The 20,248-nt window shown below is 34.3% G+C and overlaps 1 protein-coding gene across 5 annotated transcripts in view; it reads left to right on the forward strand.

Annotated features, from left to right (window-relative positions):
• DCAF10 (DDB1 and CUL4 associated factor 10) overlaps positions 1-20,248 on the forward strand; it is a 65,235-nt gene that overhangs the window by 1,609 nt on the left and 43,378 nt on the right. For 2 of the 5 annotated variants that reach the window (XR_006338692.1, XM_043891478.1), the window contains exons 2-3: positions 13,815-13,928; positions 17,867-17,915. The exons of 1 other annotated variant lie outside the window; for it this stretch is intronic. Coding sequence is in view for 3 of the 4 variants with exons in the window: in XM_043891478.1 (XP_043747413.1) it covers positions 13,815-13,928; positions 17,867-17,897 (145 nt within the window). In the remaining variant the exon portion in view is untranslated. The remainder of the gene's footprint in view (positions 1-13,814; positions 13,929-17,866; positions 17,916-20,248) is intronic. 2 more of the 5 variants (XM_043891477.1, XM_043891475.1) reach the window with 1 other exon arrangement.

A 20,248-nucleotide genomic window follows, 5' to 3' on the forward strand; every position in this document is an offset into this window, starting at 1 on the left:
CATATTTACAGGTTGAGATAAAGGCTGGAAATAACCTGTTGTGGACTAGGGTGTTCAAGGTTTCCCTGAGAAAGTGACACTTAACCAAGATGGAAAGATGAGTAGGAGATAAATTAGTCAAGACAGTGTTGGGGAGGGGATAGAAATATTTCAGATGAAGGAACTGGTATGTCAAACGACCTATGTTATGTTAGATGATATGTTAGAGAAACCGAAAGACCATAGGTTAACAAAGGAAAAAATTGTGCTAAAGAAAGACATGAAATATGCTGAGGAAGGAGCAAAGTATCAGAATCTGGGGTCACTGAGCAGGTACACCCTATTCCATTTCACTTGCAAATGCTTTTTCTTAATATAGTAGTTGACTTGAAACAGTGACTGTGCACCTGAATACAGGGAAGATTGGTGAGAGGAGAAACTAACTATTCTGCTGAAGTTTATCTGTGGAACCTCCTCTCCTTACTCCTTCCTCCAACCTAGTGCTATTGCTAAAATTTCTCCCCAAATACCAGCAGTTTGTTCTTCATAACCCTTCTGTTCCTCTCTTCAGCATATCCCAGCTCCTTTCCTTCCAGCCTCCTACCTGTTCTATCAGGCCTTCAGAAGTAGTTGTTTCTACTCTTTGAAGGTGGAATTTTAGGTAGAGGGTGAGAGGGATAAGAATGAGTTATGACAAAGGAATTATCATTACCAGTACTATAAGAATGAGGAGTATATTACTGATAGTTCTTGTTTTAGTATGGGCTGTGTTTTCTTATAGTAACATTTTTGTGAAAGGTGGTACTTTATTTAGGTACTCTGATATTTCATGCAATAACGTGTAACTATACAATTACTAATTACTTACTGTAGAAAACCTAGGCAGTAAATGAAACTAAAATAAGCTAAATATCCTTCATGATCCCAGAGAGTAAATGGATATCTAAGGAATCTTTTTCTTTGTATATATCTTTTTTATTTGTTTAAAAAAAATTTTTTTTTGACTGCACCATGTGCAGCTTGTGGGTCTTAGTTCCCTGAGCAGGGACTGAACATGGGCCATGGCAGTGAGAGTGCCGAGTCCTAACCATTGGACCACCATGGAGCTCCCTTTGTATGTTTAACATAAAAATAGAACCTACTGTTTTGTAGCCTGCTTTTTTTCATACATTATAAATTATCTATGTTACTGAATATATTTCTACAGCATTGTTTAAATTTTTTCATTAGTTAAAATAAAACCTTTAAACTGATATTTTAAATTTATGTCCTTATGGTAAGTCCTTAGAATGAGTAAAAGGTTATGAAGATTTTGGATTCCTATTATTAAACTGCCCTTTGTGAAGACTGTACCAATCCATATTCTTATCAGTCCCAATGAAAGTGCTTGTCTTCCTGTACCCTTGCCAGTATTGCACATTGCCATTCTTTTTCATTTCTGTCAAGGTAATAGGTGAAAATAGTTCAGTGTTGTAATTTTTTAGTCTTCTGACTATATCTAATATGCCCCAATATTTAGAGGACTTAAAATGGTTTTATATAAATTGACATATCTTGTTAAATGAAATGATTTCTCATATCCTTCAGTTATATATAAGTTAAATCAGCTTACTGGATACTGTAGCCACTGTCAAGGACTTCTCAGTGCAAAAAGAAGAGGTGATACAGAAGATAATTAAAATTAAGAATTTTATAGAGACCAGACTAGAAATTTGGCACTAAGAAAGGAAAATGAAGGATACATGGACCAGAAGGTAATCCGTAAAGAACTGTAAAATGTTTTAAGCAATAGCAGCGTTGTCAAGATAAGTGTGTCACCTCCTAAAGTGGCATTTTGAAAAAGGAATTTTGATAATATTTGCAATAATATGGACTTTCTTACGCTATCCTCTATAAGAATACATTAGGCACTGATGTAGAGAGAATTAGTGTATTGGAAAACAGAAGTAAAGAACTTATCCAGATTGCAGACAAGAGAGGCAAAGAGACTGAAAATACGAAGGAGGCTTGGTGACACAAAGCACAGAGAGAAAAATGTATACTGTGTATCTGGTCAGTTCCCAACAAAAATGCAGTAATAGGATAAAACAAACTTGAAGCCACAATAGCTGAGAACTTTCCAGAATTGAAGAAAGGTTTCAAATGATTTAAGAAACCGGACACACCCCTAGCAGGAATTCTCCCTTGCCATATAGGAAACTGTAGGACAACAGGTATAAAATAATAAAAGCCAGAGGGAAAAAGACCTTCAAAGGAGTAACTATGCAAGTGAAAGCCAATCAGTCATCAATAATAGTGTAAATTAGAGGATAGTGGTGATTACATTTCAGTATGCTGAGAAAAACTGCCAACCTGAATGTCTATACCCAGCAAATATGAGTTCTTTGTTCTTGTCAAAAACAAAGATGATATAAATACATAAGCATCCAATCAAAGCTCAGTAAGTTTGCCACCAGACCTTCAGTAATGGAAGTCTAAGTTCAGAGAGAAGAAAGTGTTTTCAGCTTAAGGTCTTGAGATATTAGAAGGAATGATCAGAGAAAGTGGGAAATTTGTATGTAAAACAATCTGATTTTGTCTTTTGGGATTAACAAAGATGTAGCTAAAATAGAAGACAACAATAGCATATAAATTATGAAGGGATGTTTGAAGTTCTTTATTTTTTTGAGGGAGAATTGTGATATATTAACTTTAGGCTTTAATGTGTACATATTAAAATTTACAGGGTAACCACCAAAAGACAAATAAGTGTATTATTTCAGGACTAGAAGAATAAAAAAATTTGGAATGAGGAAAAACATATTCCAGAAGACAAGAAAGGGAAAGGGAAGAAAAGTAGAAAAGGTATAATAAAGCACAAAGAATCACTGAAAATAAATACAAATGTTACTAATTATAATATAGAAATACTAAATGTACTTCTTGTACATAAGATAAAGAGGATATGTCAAACACCTAAGCAAAAGAAAGCTGCTGAGTTATATTTAATATCAACAAAATAGGCTTTAAGGCAAAAAAATTACTACAGATAGGTTACTTTATATTCAGATCAATTCACCTGAAAAATAAAAAAATTCTGAAATTGAGTTTTTTAACTTATATACATCCAAAATTGATAACTTCAAGGAGAAAAGAGAAAACTTATCATAGAGTTGATTTTAATGTACATTATAGCATACCTCAGTTAATCAGACAGACACAGCAATAGTACCACTTCTAAAGAGTATGTGTAGAGTACTGCATTCAGAACTGATGTTCAGCTAGTACACATTGGTTCAACCGTACCAGTTGTTAAAATATTAATATATATCCATGGTGGTTGAATAGTTAGTTACTGCGCCATGTCCAGAGTGCCCTCCTAGTACTTAAGCACCTTCCATAGGTTCTCCTAGAGTAACCCATTTGTGGTAACTAGCCTCTTGGGCGGAGAAGGCAATGGCACCCCACTCCAGTACTCTTGCCTGGAAAATCCCATGGACGGAGGGGCCTGATGGGCTGCCGTCTGTGGGGTCGCACAGAGTCGGACACGACTGAAGTGACTTTAGCAGCAGCAGCAGCCTCTTGGGAGATCCAGAGATAAAAGGAGCAGTCAGATGAGAGTAATGCCACCACTGGAGGCACCATCCAAACGTTGATTCTCTCGACAAAGTGTGAGCACCCACTGCAGGATAGCACCTGTGGCAGGTAAATGAGGCCGGTGGGATGCTTTATGGAGGAATACCTTATGGATACAGATCCCTAATCTTACCATTCTTACTGAATTTCACCTTTATTTAGAGGTATAATTTTGCCAAAAGCCACTGAATACATACCCACCATAGGTATTAATAACACTCACTTTATTAATGAACATGACTGCCAAAATGTCCTCTCTATATCAGAAACACTTGGTTGAGAGAACTGAAAAGGATTTGTACTCTGGTTTATGCTTTTAGCTGCTGTATTACATTATGTCTCATCTGGGCTGAAGGATTAGGTTTGATATCATTAAATATGATGTATCAATTATTTTGTCAGTTATTAATATAATTGAATGTAAAAATGAACAGCAAGCATTAAAAGGGTTAAAATTTTTCCAGTATACTTACTATTAACTGCAGCAAAAGCTAAAAAGAGGATTCAGCTCCATGAATAATTTTATTGCTATTAAGAGTGATTTTTTTTTTAACTTATCAAGACCACAAGTTACTTAAAAACTACCTTTTATAAGGAATTTTTAAACTGAAATATAGTTGATTTACAATATTGTGTTAGTTTCAGGTGTACGGAAAAGTGACTTAGTTATGTATTTTTTTTTTCAGATTTTTTCCATTATAGATGTTACAAGATATTGACTATAATTCTTTGTGCTACATAGGAAATCCTTGTTGCTTATCTATTTTATCTGTAGTGGTTTGTATCTGTTAATCCCCTACTCCTGATTTATCATTCCTTCCTTCCTCTTTTGTAACCATAAGTTTGTTTTATAGAATGACTACTTGTTTAATGTGGAAATTTTTGGAGGGTCTTTATGCAGTTTCCTATGGCAGTTCATGGTCCAAACAAAGGCATCTGGGTCAAAGAGATAATTATGGCCGCAATTTCTAAAATTAATAAATGTTTGGGGGTTACTAGAACAATTTGATAAACAATTTGAGTTAGAATTAATATCACTTGGCAAGTATTTTTATAACCTATAGGTTAGCCTATTTTTTAATGTTTTAAAATTTAAATTATTCATATGTAAATTTATATTACTATTGAACATTTAGTATTTTTTAATATCACACTTACGTAACAGCTGCCGCATGGGTTTTTTCCCCCCCACACACACAAAGATGAGTTAAAAATTCCTCTCTTATAAGGCCACATATTTCAAAAGATTGTCATTAAATAGTTTCTCAGGATAATGTGATTGCTACAAATTAATAGCATGTATTTTCAAGTTAAATATGTATAAGTAAAAATTTATAAATAGCTCATAAGTCAAAGTAGAAATGATAATGGAAATTAGAAATATTTAGAACTAAATGAAAATACCACATCTCAAAAGTTGTGGGATATAAATAAATCTGTACTTAGTATGAAAATTATGATCTTTAATAAACTAGAAAGGAAGATAAGGAAAATTAATTAGCTAAGTATCTATCTCAAGAAATAATAACAGAATAGTGAAGTTATAACAAAGTAAATCTGAAGACAGCCAAAGGAAGGAAATACAGAAATACAGAGTAAAATTATTGAAATTCTAAAAATCAAGTAGAAATACTCAACAGAAAAATTTGCCTTTGAAAAGACAAAGAATAGTGAAACATGCTCATTAAATTGATCAATGGAATACCCAGATAAACAATATTTAGAATGAAAAGGGGGGTATAATTTCAGATGCAAGAAGCAGAGATTGCAGCTTTCCAGAAGTAGCAGAATAGGTGGTTTGGACTAACCCTCCAACTGAGAATAATTAGAAAAGCTACAGAAAAACATAAATATCTAATATAAGATATAAACAGTTATGTTTGAAGGGAGTAGAGAACTGAGGCAGTGAGGAAATTTCAGGGCCAAGCTCTGCAAAAGGAGGGTAGCCAGAGATGTGAATCCACCTTTTTAGCCAACTGAATGTAGCAATATGGTAGAAGTGAAAGATTGATTTGACACTAGAAAATATATTAATTGTAAATCACTACATTAACATATTAAAAGAAAACTATAGGATAATTTCAATAAATGTTAGAAAATATTTCATATACTTTAGCAATGGCAACCCACTCCAGTACTCTTGCCTGGAAAATCCCGTGGACAAGGAGCCTGGTAGGCTGCAGTCCATGGGGTTGCTAAGAGTCAGACACGACTGAGTGACTTCACTTTTTCAGTAATGTATATTAATGAAAAAAAAGGAACAGATTTGAGGTAGAAGAGAATTTCCTTAATCCAGTAGTAGGAATCTACCAAAACAAACAAACCCTGTAACAAACATTGTGCTTAATGATGAAATGAATGTATTCTTAAAGATCAGGAATAAGACAAGAGTGCTTGCTATATAAACATTTCTGTTCAACATTGTTCTGAAGGTCCTAGCTGGTGCAGCAAAGAAAAAAATATTAAAAATAAGAATGCAGTTGTTTGTAGATGATTAATGATAATTGACAAAGAAAACCTAAAATAATATATGATAAATATTAGAATAAGATTGTTAGAATAAAAAATCAGTTTGCCTCCTGTACACCAGCAGCAAATGAAACAAAATTTTAAAAAGAACATTTACAAAAGCATAAAAAATATCTCAAGTACCCAGGAATAGATCTAATGAAAGATAGGCATGATCTACATGGAGAAAATCTCCATTGTAAATGGAGATATGCCATGTTCAAGGATTGGAAGTCTCCATATTGTAAAACTATCAACCCTATGCAAACTTTTCTATAGATTTATTACAACCTCAAAATCCACAGGTGGATATGTGTGTGTATGTATAACTTCCTGTGTAAATTCTAAATGTATAAGGATGTACAAAGAATTGTTACAGTTTTCTTGCTAAGAATGTCTTAAATATGTGGAAAATTGCATATTATTGATGAGATGATTCAATGCTGTATGATATAAATTCTACCAGATTAATTTGTAAAGCCACTGCATCCTAATAAAAATACCAACAAGATTTTTTAGTAGGACCTGACATGCTATATCTAAAATTCATTTGGAGAAGAGAGTGTGACATTAGCTTCCCCTAAAAATGTTTATTAGGGCAGTGAGGGGGCCTTGCTTTGCCACTTGCCAAATCTTTTAGAAATTGTATGAAATAGAATATAGAGTCCTAAAAGAAAATCTATATATGATAAAGATGGCATTTACAAAGGTATAGGGTTTGATGTTGGGACAAATGACATCCAGTTTTAAAAGTTACAAATTATGCCATGTACAAAAATAGATTATATTAAAATGAAAAAATGACTATCAGTCTTATTGATCTCTTAATAGCTCTCTTGTTTATAATGTTTAATATTAAGACTTCCCAAGAATCATTGATTCATTACTTTTATGCATGAAAAGAAGACAAGTTCATTTCATGACTCTTCTAACAAAAAGAAATATTTATGCATCTTCTAAAATTACATATATTAATTTGAATATTTTTACTCATGGTAGTTAACTAACGCAGAAATCCTTCAGGTATTATCAAATTTTTGAAATCCAGGTACCTCACAAAAGGATTTAGGCAGACACTCTTTAAAGGATAATTTCATGATTTCTAAATATGGAAAAAATTTCAATTTAGTAGATGTTTCCCCTTACCATTTGTTCTGAATTTTAAAGTTTGCCCATTTAGAATTCTATCTTATGCACTTTCATCTTAAAGTGTAAACATCCCATGTGCTATTGGAATTATAAATTGAAAAGATTGCACTTTCAGAATTTCATTTGAAAGTAAAATCAATCAATTTCAATCCTAAATTGAAATCAGTTCAAGATTTCATTTGCTAGTAGATCAGTCTTTGCAGAAAACTAAGACAAAATCAATAAAAGACAATAGATTTTCAGAAATAAAATGGTGTTTGACTAACAGACATAAAAGGAGAAATTGACAGTAACACAATAATAGTAGGAGACTTTAAACACCCCCACTTTTGATGGACAGATCATCAAAACAGAAAATAAGGAAACACAAGCCTTAAATGATACATTAGATGAGATGGATCTCATTGTTATTTGCAGGACATTCCATCCAAATGCAGAAGAATATACCTTCTCAAGTGCACTTGGAACATTCTCCAGGATAGACCACATCTTGGGTCACAAAACAAACCTCAGTAAATTTAAGAAAATTGAAAGCATATCAAGCGTCTTCTCTGACCACAATGCTTTGAGACTAGATATCAATTACAAGAAAAATGTAAGAAACACAAACACATGGGGATTAAACAACATGTTTCTAAATAACCAACAGTTTACTGAAGAAATCAAAAGGGAAATCAAAAAATTTCTAGAAACAAGTGACAATGAAAACATGACAACTCAAAACCTATGGGATGCAGCAAAAGCAGTCCTAAGAGGGAGGTTTATAGGAATACAGTTGTACCTCAAGAAACAAGAAAAACATCAAATAGACAACCTAACACAACTGGAAAAAGAAGAACAAAACACCCCCAAAGTTAATAGAGGGGAAGAAATCATAAACATCTGAGCAGAAATAAAAAGAAATGAAAGAAACAGTAGTAAAGATTAATAAAACTAAAAGCTGGTTCTTTGAGAAGATAAACAAAATCGACAAACCTTTAGCCAGACTCATCAAGAAAAAAAGAGAAGAATCAAATCAACAAAATGAAAAGGAGAGGTTATAACAGACAATGCAGAAATAAGAAGGATTATAAGAGACTATTATGAACAACTATGGCAATAAAATGGATAACCTGGAAGAAATGGACAGATTTTTAGAAAAGTTCAGTCTTTCAAGACTGAACCAGGAAGAAATAGAAATTATGAACAACCCAGTTACAAGCACTGAAATTGAAGCTGTGATCAAAAATCTCCCCAAAAACAAAAGCCCAGGATCAGATGGCTTCATAGGAGAATTCTGTCAAACATTTAGAAAAGAGCTAATGCCTATCCTTCTAAAACTTTCAAAAAATTGCAGAGGAAAGAACACTTCCAAACTCATTCTTCAAGGCCACCATCACCCTGATACCAAAACCAAACAAAGACAACACAAAGAAAGAAAACTATAGGCCAATATCACTGATGAACATAGATGCAAAAATCCTCAATAAAATTTTAGCAAACAGAATTCAGCAACCCATCAAAAATCTCATACACCATGATCAAGTTGGGTTTATTCCAGGAATGCAAGGATTCTTCAGTATATGCAAATCAACCAATGTGATACACCATATTAACAAATTGAAAGATAAAAACCATAAGAGACTCTCAATAGATGCAGAAAAAGCCTTTGACAAAGTTCAGCACCCCTTTATGATTAAAACACTTCAAAAAATGGGCATAGAAGGAACCTACCTCAACATGGTAAAGGCCATATATGATAAGCCTACAAAAAACATTATTGTCAATGGTGAAAAACTGAAAGCATTCCCCCAAAGATCAGGAACAAGACAAGAGTGTCCACTTTCACCACTATTATTCAACACAGTTCTGGAAGTCCTAGCTACAGCAGTCAGAGAAGAAAAAGAAACAAAAGGAATCCAGATTGGAAAAGAGGAAGTAAAGCTCTCACTGTTTGCAGATGACATGATACTGTACATAGAAAACCCTAAAGATAGTATCAGAAAATTACTAGAGCTAATCAGTGGATTTAGCAAGGTTGTAGGATACAAAATCAACACATAGAAATCACTTGCATTTCTATATACTAACAATGAAAAATCAGAGAAATTAAGGAATCAATCCCATTCACCATTGCAACAAAAAGAATTAAATATCTAGGAATAAACTTGAATAGCCAGGAGAGATAAGAAAGGCTTCCTTAGTGATCAGTGCAAAGAAATAGAGGAAAACAACAGAATGGGAAAGACTAGAGATCTCTTCAAGAAAATTAGAGATACCAGGGGAACATTTCATGCAAAGATGGGCTCAATAAAGGACAGAAATAGTATGGACCTAACAGAAACAGAAGATATTAAGAAGAGCTGGCAAGAATACCCAGAAGAACTGTACAAAAATGATCTTCATGACCCAGATAGTCACAATGGTGTGATCACTCACCTAGAGCCAGACATCCTGGAATGTGAAGTCAAATGGGCCTTAGAAAGCATCACTACAAAGCTAGTGGATGTGATGGAATTCCAGTTGAGCTATTTCAAATCCTGAAAGATGATGCTGTGAAAGTGCTGCACTCAATATGTCAGCAAATTTGGAAAACTCAGCAATGGCCACAGGACTGGAAAAGGTCAGTTTTCATCCAATCCCTAAGAAAGGCAATCCCAAAGAATGCTCAAACTACTGCACAGTTGCACTCATCTCACATGCTAGTAAAGTAATGCTCAAAATTCTCCAAGCCAGGCTTCAGCAATACATGAACCAAGAACTTCCAGATGTTCAAACTGGTTTTAGAAAAGGCAGAGGAACCAGAGATCAAATTTCCAACATCCCCTGGATCGTCGAAAAAGCAAGAGAGTTCCAGAAAAATATCTATTTCTGCTTTATTGACTACGCCAAAGCCTTTGACTGTGTGGATCACAATAAACTGTGGAAAATTCTGAAAGAGATGAGAACACCAGGCCACCTGAGCTGCCTCTTGAGAAACCTGTATGCAGGTCAGGAAGCAACAGTTAGAACCGGACGTGGAACAACAGACTGGTTCCACATAGGAAAAGGAGTATGTCAAGGCTGTATATTGTCACCCTGCTTATTTAACTTATATGCAGAGTACATCATGAGAAATGCTGGGCTGGAAGAAGCACAAGCTGGAATCAAGATTGCCAGGAGAAATATCAATAACCTCAGATATGCAGATGACACCACCCTTATGGCAGAAAGTGAAGAGGAACTAAAAAGCCTCTTGATGAAAGTGAAAAAGGAGAGTGAAAAAGTTTGCTTAAAGCTTAACATTCAGAAAACTAAGATCATGGCATCTGGTCTCATCACCTCATGGGAAATAGATGGGGAGACAGTGGAAACAGTGTCAGTTTTTATTTTTTTGGGCTCCAAAATCACTGCAGATGGTGACTGCAGCCATGAAATTAAAAGACACTTACTCCTTGGAAGGAAAGTTATGACCAACCTAGATAACATATTTAAAAGCAGAGACATTACTGCATTAAAAGCAATTAAAAGACATTAAAAGCAAAGCCAACAAAGGTCCGTCTAGTCAAGGCTATGGTTTTTCCCATGGTCATGTATGGATGTGAGAGTTGGACTGTGAAGAAAGCTGAGCGCTGAAAAATTGATGCTTTTGAACTATGATGTTGGAGAAGACTCTTGGACTGCAGGAGATCCAAGCAGTCCATCCTAAAGGAGATCAGTCCTGGGTGTTCATTGGAAGGACTGATGCTGAAGCTGGAACTCCAGTACTTTGGCCACCTCATGCGAAGAGTTGATTCATTTGAAAAGACCCTGATGCTGGGAGGGATTGGGGGCAGGAGGAGAAGGGGACGACAGAGGATGAGATGGCTGGATGGCATCACTGACTCGATGGGCATGAGTTTGAGTGAACTCCGGGAGTTGGTGATGGACAGGGAGACCTGGCGTGCTGCGATTCATGGGGTCGCAGAGAGTCGGGGTCGCAAAGAGTCGGACAAGACTGAGTGACTGAACTGAACTGAACTGAAGGAGACGAACTGTACACAGAAAATTATAAGACACTGATGAACGAAATCAAAGATAACAGAAACAGATGGAGAGATATTCCATGTTACTGGGTAGGAAGAATCAATATTGTGAAAATAATTATACCACAGAATGCAATCTACAGATTCAATGAAATCCCTATCAAATTACCAATGGCATTTTTCACAGAACTAGAACAAAATATTTCACAATTCATATGGAAACACAAAAGACCCTGAATAGCCAAAGCAGTCTTGAGAGAGAAGAATGGAGCTGGAGGAATCAACCTTCCTGACTTCAGATGATGCTACAAAGCTACAGTCATCAAGACAGTATGGTAGTGGCACAAAAACAGAAATATAGACCAATGGAACAAGATAGAAAGCCCAGAAATAAACCCATGCACCTATGGGTACCTTATTTTAGACAAAGGAGGCAAGAATATACAATGGGGCAAAGACAGCCTCTTCAATAAATGGTGCTGGGAAAACCAGACAGCTACATGTAAAAGTATGAATTTAGAACACTTCCTAACACCATACACAAAGATAAACTCAAAATGGATTAAAGACCTAAATGTAAGACTAGAAACTATAAAACTCTTCGAGGAAAACATGGGCAGAACACTCAATGACATAAATCAAAGCGAGATCCTCTATGACCCACCTCCTAGAGTAATGGAAATAAAAACAAAAGTAAGCAAGTGGGACCAGATTAAACTTAAAAACTTTTGCACAGCAAAGGAAACTATAAGCAAGGTGATAAGACAACCCTCGGAATGGGAGAAAGTAATAGCAAATGAAACAACTGACAAAGGATTAATTTCCAAAATATACAAGCAGCTCATACATCTCAATGGTGAAAAAACAAACAATCTAAAAAGTGGGAAAAAGACCTAAACAGACATTTCTCCAAAGAAGACATACACATGGCTAATAAACACGTAGAAAGATGATGCTCAACATCGCTCATTATTAGAGAAATGAAAATCAAAACCACAATGAGATACCACCTCACACCAGTCAGAAGGGCCATTACCAAAAAGTCTACAAACAGTAAATGCTGGAGATGGTGTGGAGAAAAGGGAACACTCTTACACTTTCGGGGGGAATGTAAATTGATACAGTCACTATGTAAGATGGAATGGAGATTCCTTAAAAAACTAGGAATAAAACCACCATATGACCCAGCAATCCCACTCCTAGGCATATACCCTGAGGAAACCAGGGTTGAAAAAGACACATGTATCCCATTGTTTATTGCAGCACTATTTACAATATCTAGAACATGGAAGCAACCTAGATGTCCATCGACAGATGAATGGATAAAGAAGTTGTGGTACATGTACACAATAGAGTATTACTCAGCCATAAGAAGGAATGCATTAAAAAAAAAAAAAAGGAGTGCATTTGAGTCAGTTCTGATGAGGTGGATTAACCTAGAACCTATTAATATAGAGTGAGGTGAGTCAGAAAGAGAAAGATAAATATCGTATTTTAACTCAAATACAAAATATAGAAAAATGGTACTGAAGAATTTATTTATAGGGCAGCAGTGGAGAAACAGATGTAGAGAATAGACTTATGGACATGGGTAGAGGGGAGGAGAGGGTGAGATGTATGGGAAGAGTAACATGGAAACTTACATTACCATATGTAAAACAGATAGCCAACAGGGATTTGCTGTATGGCTCAGTAAACTCAAACATGGGCTCTGTATGATGGATGGGATGGGGGAGGGAGATGGGAGGGAGTTTCAAAAGGGAGCGGATATAGGTATACTTATAGCTGATTCATGTTGAGGTTTGACAGAAAACAACAAAAAATTCTGTAAAGCAATTATCCTTCAGTAAAAAAGTTTAAAAAATGGTGTTTGTAAAAGGTTTATAAAAATGTAATTTTGTAATAGGAAAGGGCTAAAACAGGAAACAATACTAAAATCCGTAAAGGAGAAGGTTTAGTTTCACTAAAACTGGTTTGGTAGGATGTGTGCTAGACCTTTCAATGCATTTTAATTGATGCTGATGAAGAATTGCCTAATTTATATGATCTTTTCCTAAGTTGCCTCATTTAAGCATGTCTTTCTGAAGCCAGCTTTTCTCTTGTAAAAATATGTTTTAGGCTCCTTTGTATGCATATAAAGTTATCCCGTTTTAAGTGTTGCACCATTTTGCAAAGTATTACATACTATGGCTTATATAATCAATCTTTCTTTCATGTACATTTAGGTTACTTCCAATTTCTCCCTACAATGAAGCATATCTTTATATGTGCTTCTTTGTATTTGGAGGTTACTATTTCTCTAGATTGAATTTGCTGAGATAAAAGATATGCACGTTTAAAATTTTGCTAGATACTGGTACTCCCCATACAAGCTGCACCCAGCGTATACTTCACCATAAGGTATGAGAGTACTGTTTCCTCCTACTACTTGCAACAGTGCATAGTCTCAATCTTTTAAATATTTGCTACTAATGTGGACAGAAGTTATTCATCTATATCTTATATAGTCATAAATAGATGAATATCAATAAAACAAGAGAATGCTAAATAAACTAAGAGAAATGTGTCATTTGCTTCCAGGTCAGTGCTGACAGTTGCTTGTGAACAGACTGAAGTTCTACTTTTTGATCCTATATCTTCAAAGCACATAAAAACACTTTCTGAAGCTCATGAAGACTGTGTAAATAATATAAGGTTAGTATTACAGTGAGAAAGTAAACTTTATTAATGTGACCCAAAATATTCTGTCTTGGAAGTTAGTGAAAATTTATAATGCCTTGACCAGCAGTACTAGATGGTACACATTTGTGAACTGTGCAACTTATCATTTTAATTATAAAAATTACTGTTAACCATTTTGGATTGGATCTTTCTGAAATGCATTTTCACTTCCATGTGATTTTCCCTTTTCTCTTTGTGTATTAGGGCCATGATTATGAACCTCAGCCATGTATTTTGCTAGTCCTGTAATACTTTGGGGCAGTGCCATTGCTTAGCCTCTCTCACCACCAGCCCCCAGATTCAAACTGTTGAGGGGAAAAAACAGATAGGCACAGAGAACTTCTTTATTGTTTGAAGCTCCTTAAATTCTCAATAATGTGGGAAATAACACTTGTATAATTTGGTGGACTAATACACAGTCATTAAAATGATGATTACAGATGCTGCATATCACCATGGACAAATGCTTGAAATAGTACAGGTTAAAATCATAAAAACTATAGATATGACATGATGCAGAAGAAAAAGATTAGATAAAGTATTTTAAAATGCTTACAGTGGATGTGTTAGAATGAATGGATTATGAGTAATTTTCTGTTTTCAAAACTTTATATAATGAGATTATATGACTTTCATAATGATTACTTTAATCATCAAAAAGAAGAAATGCTCCAAACATATAGAACAGTAGATTAAATAGCACAAAAGATGCAGCTAGGATCTGAAACAGCATAAACATCTTTGTGGCCATATGGCCAGACTGGAACACACACAAAAAGCTGTTACAGAGTTGAAGACACAAGCCCACTGGGTTTTCAGGCTGGCACTGACATGTAGTAGTTTAGCTCCTGTGAGGAATCAAAAATGCTAAAGTATTTCATGTGAGGCAGGAACCAGAGCCAGAATTATTACACAAAGCCAGGGGTTTAGTTGGAATGTCTGTCCCATTTGTGAAAGGGTGAAAAAAGGAAAAAACTGTTAAATTACCTGGGGCTGTAGCTTTTAGCTGATGAAGATTTATTTAGCCTCATGACCATGAACTGAGTGAAGCCATTGCTGAGTCGGTGATTGAAGGTACATACGTGATAGCTCCCATAGCATCATGAAACTGGAGGCTTTGATCTCAGTGAGACCTAGTAGTGGATTTGGGTCCAGAAATCCAAATAGGACAACTATAAAATCATTAAATAGGAAGAGAGAAAGAAATTTTTGTTTTCATCTTTCTTACTCAAAAGGAGTCTACAACCAAAATTCTAAAACTCATTAAGATAATCTAATATTAGTATAACAGAATCAGCAACTGGAACAGGCATTTTCTCCAGATGAAATTACTTTTATGGAGTAGTCCAACAAAGACTTTATTTTAAAAAATAAATTATTTATTTTTTTTGACTAGGTAATACATGCACGTGGTACAAAATTCAAAGGTACAAAAGGGTAAACAGTGAAAAGTAAGTCTGTCTCCCACCTCTGTCCCCTAGCCACCCAGTTCCTCTTCCCAGAGGCAACCACTATTACCAATTTCTTAGTATCTTTTCTGAGATAGTTTATTATGCATGTACAAACATATATATACATACACTCATAGACACACACACACATATATATACTTTTATATAAATGGTACCATTCTACCTTGGCATTTTCACTTAATGACATATTTAGAGATCATTCCATATTTGTACCCATGGGATGATTTTATTCTTTTTAACGGCTGCATAGTATTCCATTGATTGGAAGACACTTTAAAGCATCTTTAGGATGCTCGAATAAGTTAACAGAAAAAGAAAAAAAGTTAACAGGTACTTTCCATTAATAGAGAGCTCAAAACTATGAAACAAAAGAGATGAAACAAGAATAGGTTAATATGGAAAAGAAGTAACTAGACCTTTTATAATTTAAAAATATAGTTGGTATATTAAAAAACTTAATAGATGGGATAATTATTACCCTGTACAATGCTGATGAGAGAATTAATGGGTTGGAAAATATTACTAAGAATTTTACCTAGAGATTAATTGAGATATGTAATATATCAACTACAGAAAAAAAAAGTTGCAGAGATTAGAAGAGAACTAAATTTTGAAGACATAAAGGCTGAGAATTTTTGGCATTGAAGAAAGACCTGAATTCTTGAGTTAAAAGTAAAATGTAACGTTTAGTGGGTTAAACAAAGATAAATTCACATCTAGACAGGTTGTGATGAAACTCTAGGATATCAAAAGTAAAGAAACTCTTACCACCAAAGTTAGAAGCCAGATTATCTATTGAGGTATTACAATTAAACTACCTGGTTTCTTATCACCAGTAGTTGATGCTAGAAGAAAAAGGAGTAATATCTTAAATATCAGTACTAAGTCAAAATAATGTTTTATACCATTTCATATCTAGATAAATTCTTATTCTAGGATAAATAAATTTTAATATATATTATAATTATAAATGTTATTATTAATAGAAGATAGATAAGGATTTTAGGGGGAAGAAGGTGCATTTAAAACAAAGTTAAAATGAAAACTCTAGATTAGCACTATCCAGTACGATTATAATGTTAAATTAAAAATTGTGTAGTAGTCACATAAAGACACTAAATTAATTTTTAATAATTTACTTGCTCCAGTATGCCTAAAATGTTATTATTTCAACATGCAATCAGTATAAAAATTACTGAGATGTTTTACTTACATTTTTTTTTTCATGCTAAATCTTCAAAGTCCAGTGTATACTTTAAACGTGGAGCACATCTTAAGGCAGACTGGCCACATTTAAGGACTCAAAAGCAGCATGTGTCTAATGGCTACCAAATTGCACAGTGTAGCTCTGGATGGTGACAACAAATAGCTTGTATGGGTGGAGGAGTTTTGTTCAGTGGGAAGGTATAACATTTAAGGTTCACATCATGTTTAGGAAGAGGATAGAAATACTAAGTAATTTCTGACTCTTTCAGAACAATTTATAATTAACTATATGATAAAAAAATTAAAATAATAAAAATTTCATTTATAACTTTCAAACCAGCAAAGTGGGGCAGGGGGTGGCAGAGACTATTAAAAACTTGATCAGTAAACAGAAGGAAAGCTTAAAAAGTAAAAATAAAAAAGCAAAGGAAAGGAAAGATAAATAGAAAACAAGAAGTAGAAATAGGTCCAAAATATTAATAGTCTACATTTACATATAAATGAATTGATCTTCTTTATTAAAAGACAGATAGAAATTTGAATAAAAAACAAGATCACACATACTCTTTATGGAGATACCAAAAATAAAACTACCCAGAAATGGGAAAAGAAAATTGATGTAGGTTATCCCTATTGAACAGATGGAAGACCAAAGGCTTTCTTTAATAAGGATAAAGGGCAACTACATATTAAAAGAAAAATCCACCAAGCATATATATAATAATCATGAACTTGTATACAAGTTGAAATTAAGAAAGCAAAAATAGAATAATAAGGAATTACTAGTACATGTCTGTGGAGAAGGAAATGGCAGCCCATTCCAGTATTCTTGCCTGGAAAATTCCATGGATGGTAGAGCCTGGTAGGCTACCTTCCACAGGGTCGCAAGGAGTCGGATACAACTGAGCGAGACCTCCTCCAATACGTGGCTATAATCATAGTAAGAGATTTTAATACAGTTCTGTACAAAAACTGGTAAATCAACCAAATAAAAATTAAGTTGTAAAAGATTTTAAATACTTTGAATAACCTTTCTGCTAAAAACAGAAATGTTGGATAAATTTTTTTTAATATTGTTTTAATGTAGAGTTGAGCTGATAAGAAAGGAAGGACTCGTAGGGCCAAAAATGAAGTGGAAGCAAGAATGCAAAGAAGTAAACATGTATTCAGCTGGCTTTTACCCTGGAGGCATCTGCTAAATGCCTGTGACTCTTTGAGTTTCTGTTTTGACAGGTATGAGAAGTACAAAGGACAGGAGAGTTAATTCTACATCCAGTTCAAGGTGAGGAGTCTAGTAGAAAACTATGCATAAGACTCGGGGCTACAAACTCTGCAAAGGGCTACAGTTCCAGCATAAAGGTTTTCTAGAAATAAACCACCTTGTTCATCTAGACTGTGGCATTGGGTAGAGGCATGTCAGAAAATCTCTGTAAATTGCTAACCACAAGCTAGCCTTCATGTAGCCTTCACACTGCCATATGGTCCAGACCCCTCCAGCCAGCAATTTTACATTGGTTCCAGCTTAGCAGTGCTGTGGGGTACCTGTAAGAAGAAACGCAAATCTTCTCTGGAGGAGAAAACTCAGTATTATAAAGTCAGTTCTTCCCCCAAAGTAGTCTATGAATTTAGTGCAGTTTTAATAAAAATCCCAACAGGATTTTTTATTTTTAGGTTTTAAAAAAAGGGTTTTTTTTTTTTTAACTTGATATAAAGTTCATACTTAAAAATAAAGCACCAAGAATGTCTGAGAAAACTTTGAGGAAGACTGAGATGATAAGAGAACCCACCCCTCCAGATATCAGACCTTATCTTAGGACAGGGATAAATTAAGTGACCAATGAAATGAAATAGAACTTCAAGAAACAGACACATGCATACATGAAAATTTGATTTATGACAGCAGGTTATTTACAAACTAGTGTGGGTAAATGGAAAAGAGATTGGTTTTGTGTGTGTGTGTGTGTGTGTATATATAAGATGAAAATGAAATTAGATTTCTACCTCATATCATAACTAAAAATAACTGCCAGTTTCTTTCTTTTTAGAAGAAATATAGAATATATTCTAAATACAACAAAGGATTCTTTTTAAGACACACCAAAAAAGTATAAACCATTAAGGATTGATAAAGTCACCTGTATTAAAATTTAAAACTTCGTTGTAACTAAAGACATAACAGTGTGAGAAGATGAGTGATAAGCTGGTGGGAGAAGATATTTTCTATGCACATAGCCAAGAAAAGGATTAGTATCCAGAATATATGAATAAATTACCTTAGAGCAAAATAGGCAGAGACTCACATAAGAGAAAATACCAATAAAATGAGCAATAAATATGGAATGATTTTCAAGCTTACTAGTTATCATGGAAATGCAAATAAAAATAGCAATATAGAAAAAGTATTGGCAAAGATGCTGAAAAATAGACACTTAGACAGTATTGATGCAGTATAAAATGGTAAAATTATTTTGAGCAATTTAACAATATCTGGTTAAAATTGAATATCAGTTGTTTAAAAGAAACCACATGTGAATAAAGCAATGTGTAAAGAAGTTTCATTATAGCATTGTCAGTAATAGAAGTTGGAAACAAATCTCCATCAAGAGGACTATAAATTGTATACTCATACAATGGAATACTATACATCAGTTAAAATAAATGAAATAGAAGCATCAGTATCTGAGATGTACCTCAGAAATTCAGGATTGAGCCAGAAAAACAAATTGTAGAATGAGCTGTACACAGTGTGATACCATTTATATAAAGTTTAAAAATAAATAAACATAAACTTGATGAGGGCATGTATTTGTTCTCTGCTCTATCCTCATCACCTGGAACTGTGCCACATGTGGGTGCTCATTAAATACTGACAAAATAAGTTGAATGCAAAACAAAACTAAATTGCTTATGGATGGATATACAGTTGTGAATTCATAGTATTAAAAACTTGCAAGTGGAGTAACGAAACAAATTTTGGATAGTGGTTCCCTCTGGGGAGGGAGGGAGGGGAATGGGATTGGGGAGGGATATACAGGGTTCTTTGATTGTGTTTGTAATGTTCAAAAAAAAGATCTAAAAGATAACCAAATGTTAAAATTTGATAAAGCTGGGTGGTGGGTATCACAGGTGTTTGTTATATTCTTCATAATGTTTCTAATATTTTACAATTTAAAAGTTTCTCATCTCAAAAAGAAAAGACATGTCAGTTTCTTTGCCCCTACTCAGAATGACCTCTGACTAATTTGCTGTTAGAATCTGTGTTCGTTTTCAATATCAGTTCTCATTTGCTGCTGTCAGTGTGCTTGCTCTAGTACCTGACACTTACAAATTTGGATTTGCTTATCTGTTAGAAAAACAGATTATGAAGCCATTTAGAAGTACATATCCCATAAGTGTTTAGAGTAAACATCAGAAAGATCCTCTGGCATGAGCTTAAGTGTGCATTACTTATTAATAATACTAACTTCCATTTTTTGAGTGCTTACCATGTGCCAAACCTTTTGTGAAGCACTTTTAATACACTATATTGTTTAATCCTCACAGTATCCTGATGTGAGACAGATATTGTACCCATTTTTAAGGAATGAAGAAACTGCAACTCAGATAAAGAGATTT

The sequence above is a fragment of the Cervus elaphus genome, chromosome 29 (assembly GCF_910594005.1).
Source record: "Cervus elaphus chromosome 29, mCerEla1.1, whole genome shotgun sequence".
NCBI lineage: Eukaryota > Metazoa > Chordata > Mammalia > Artiodactyla > Cervidae > Cervus > Cervus elaphus.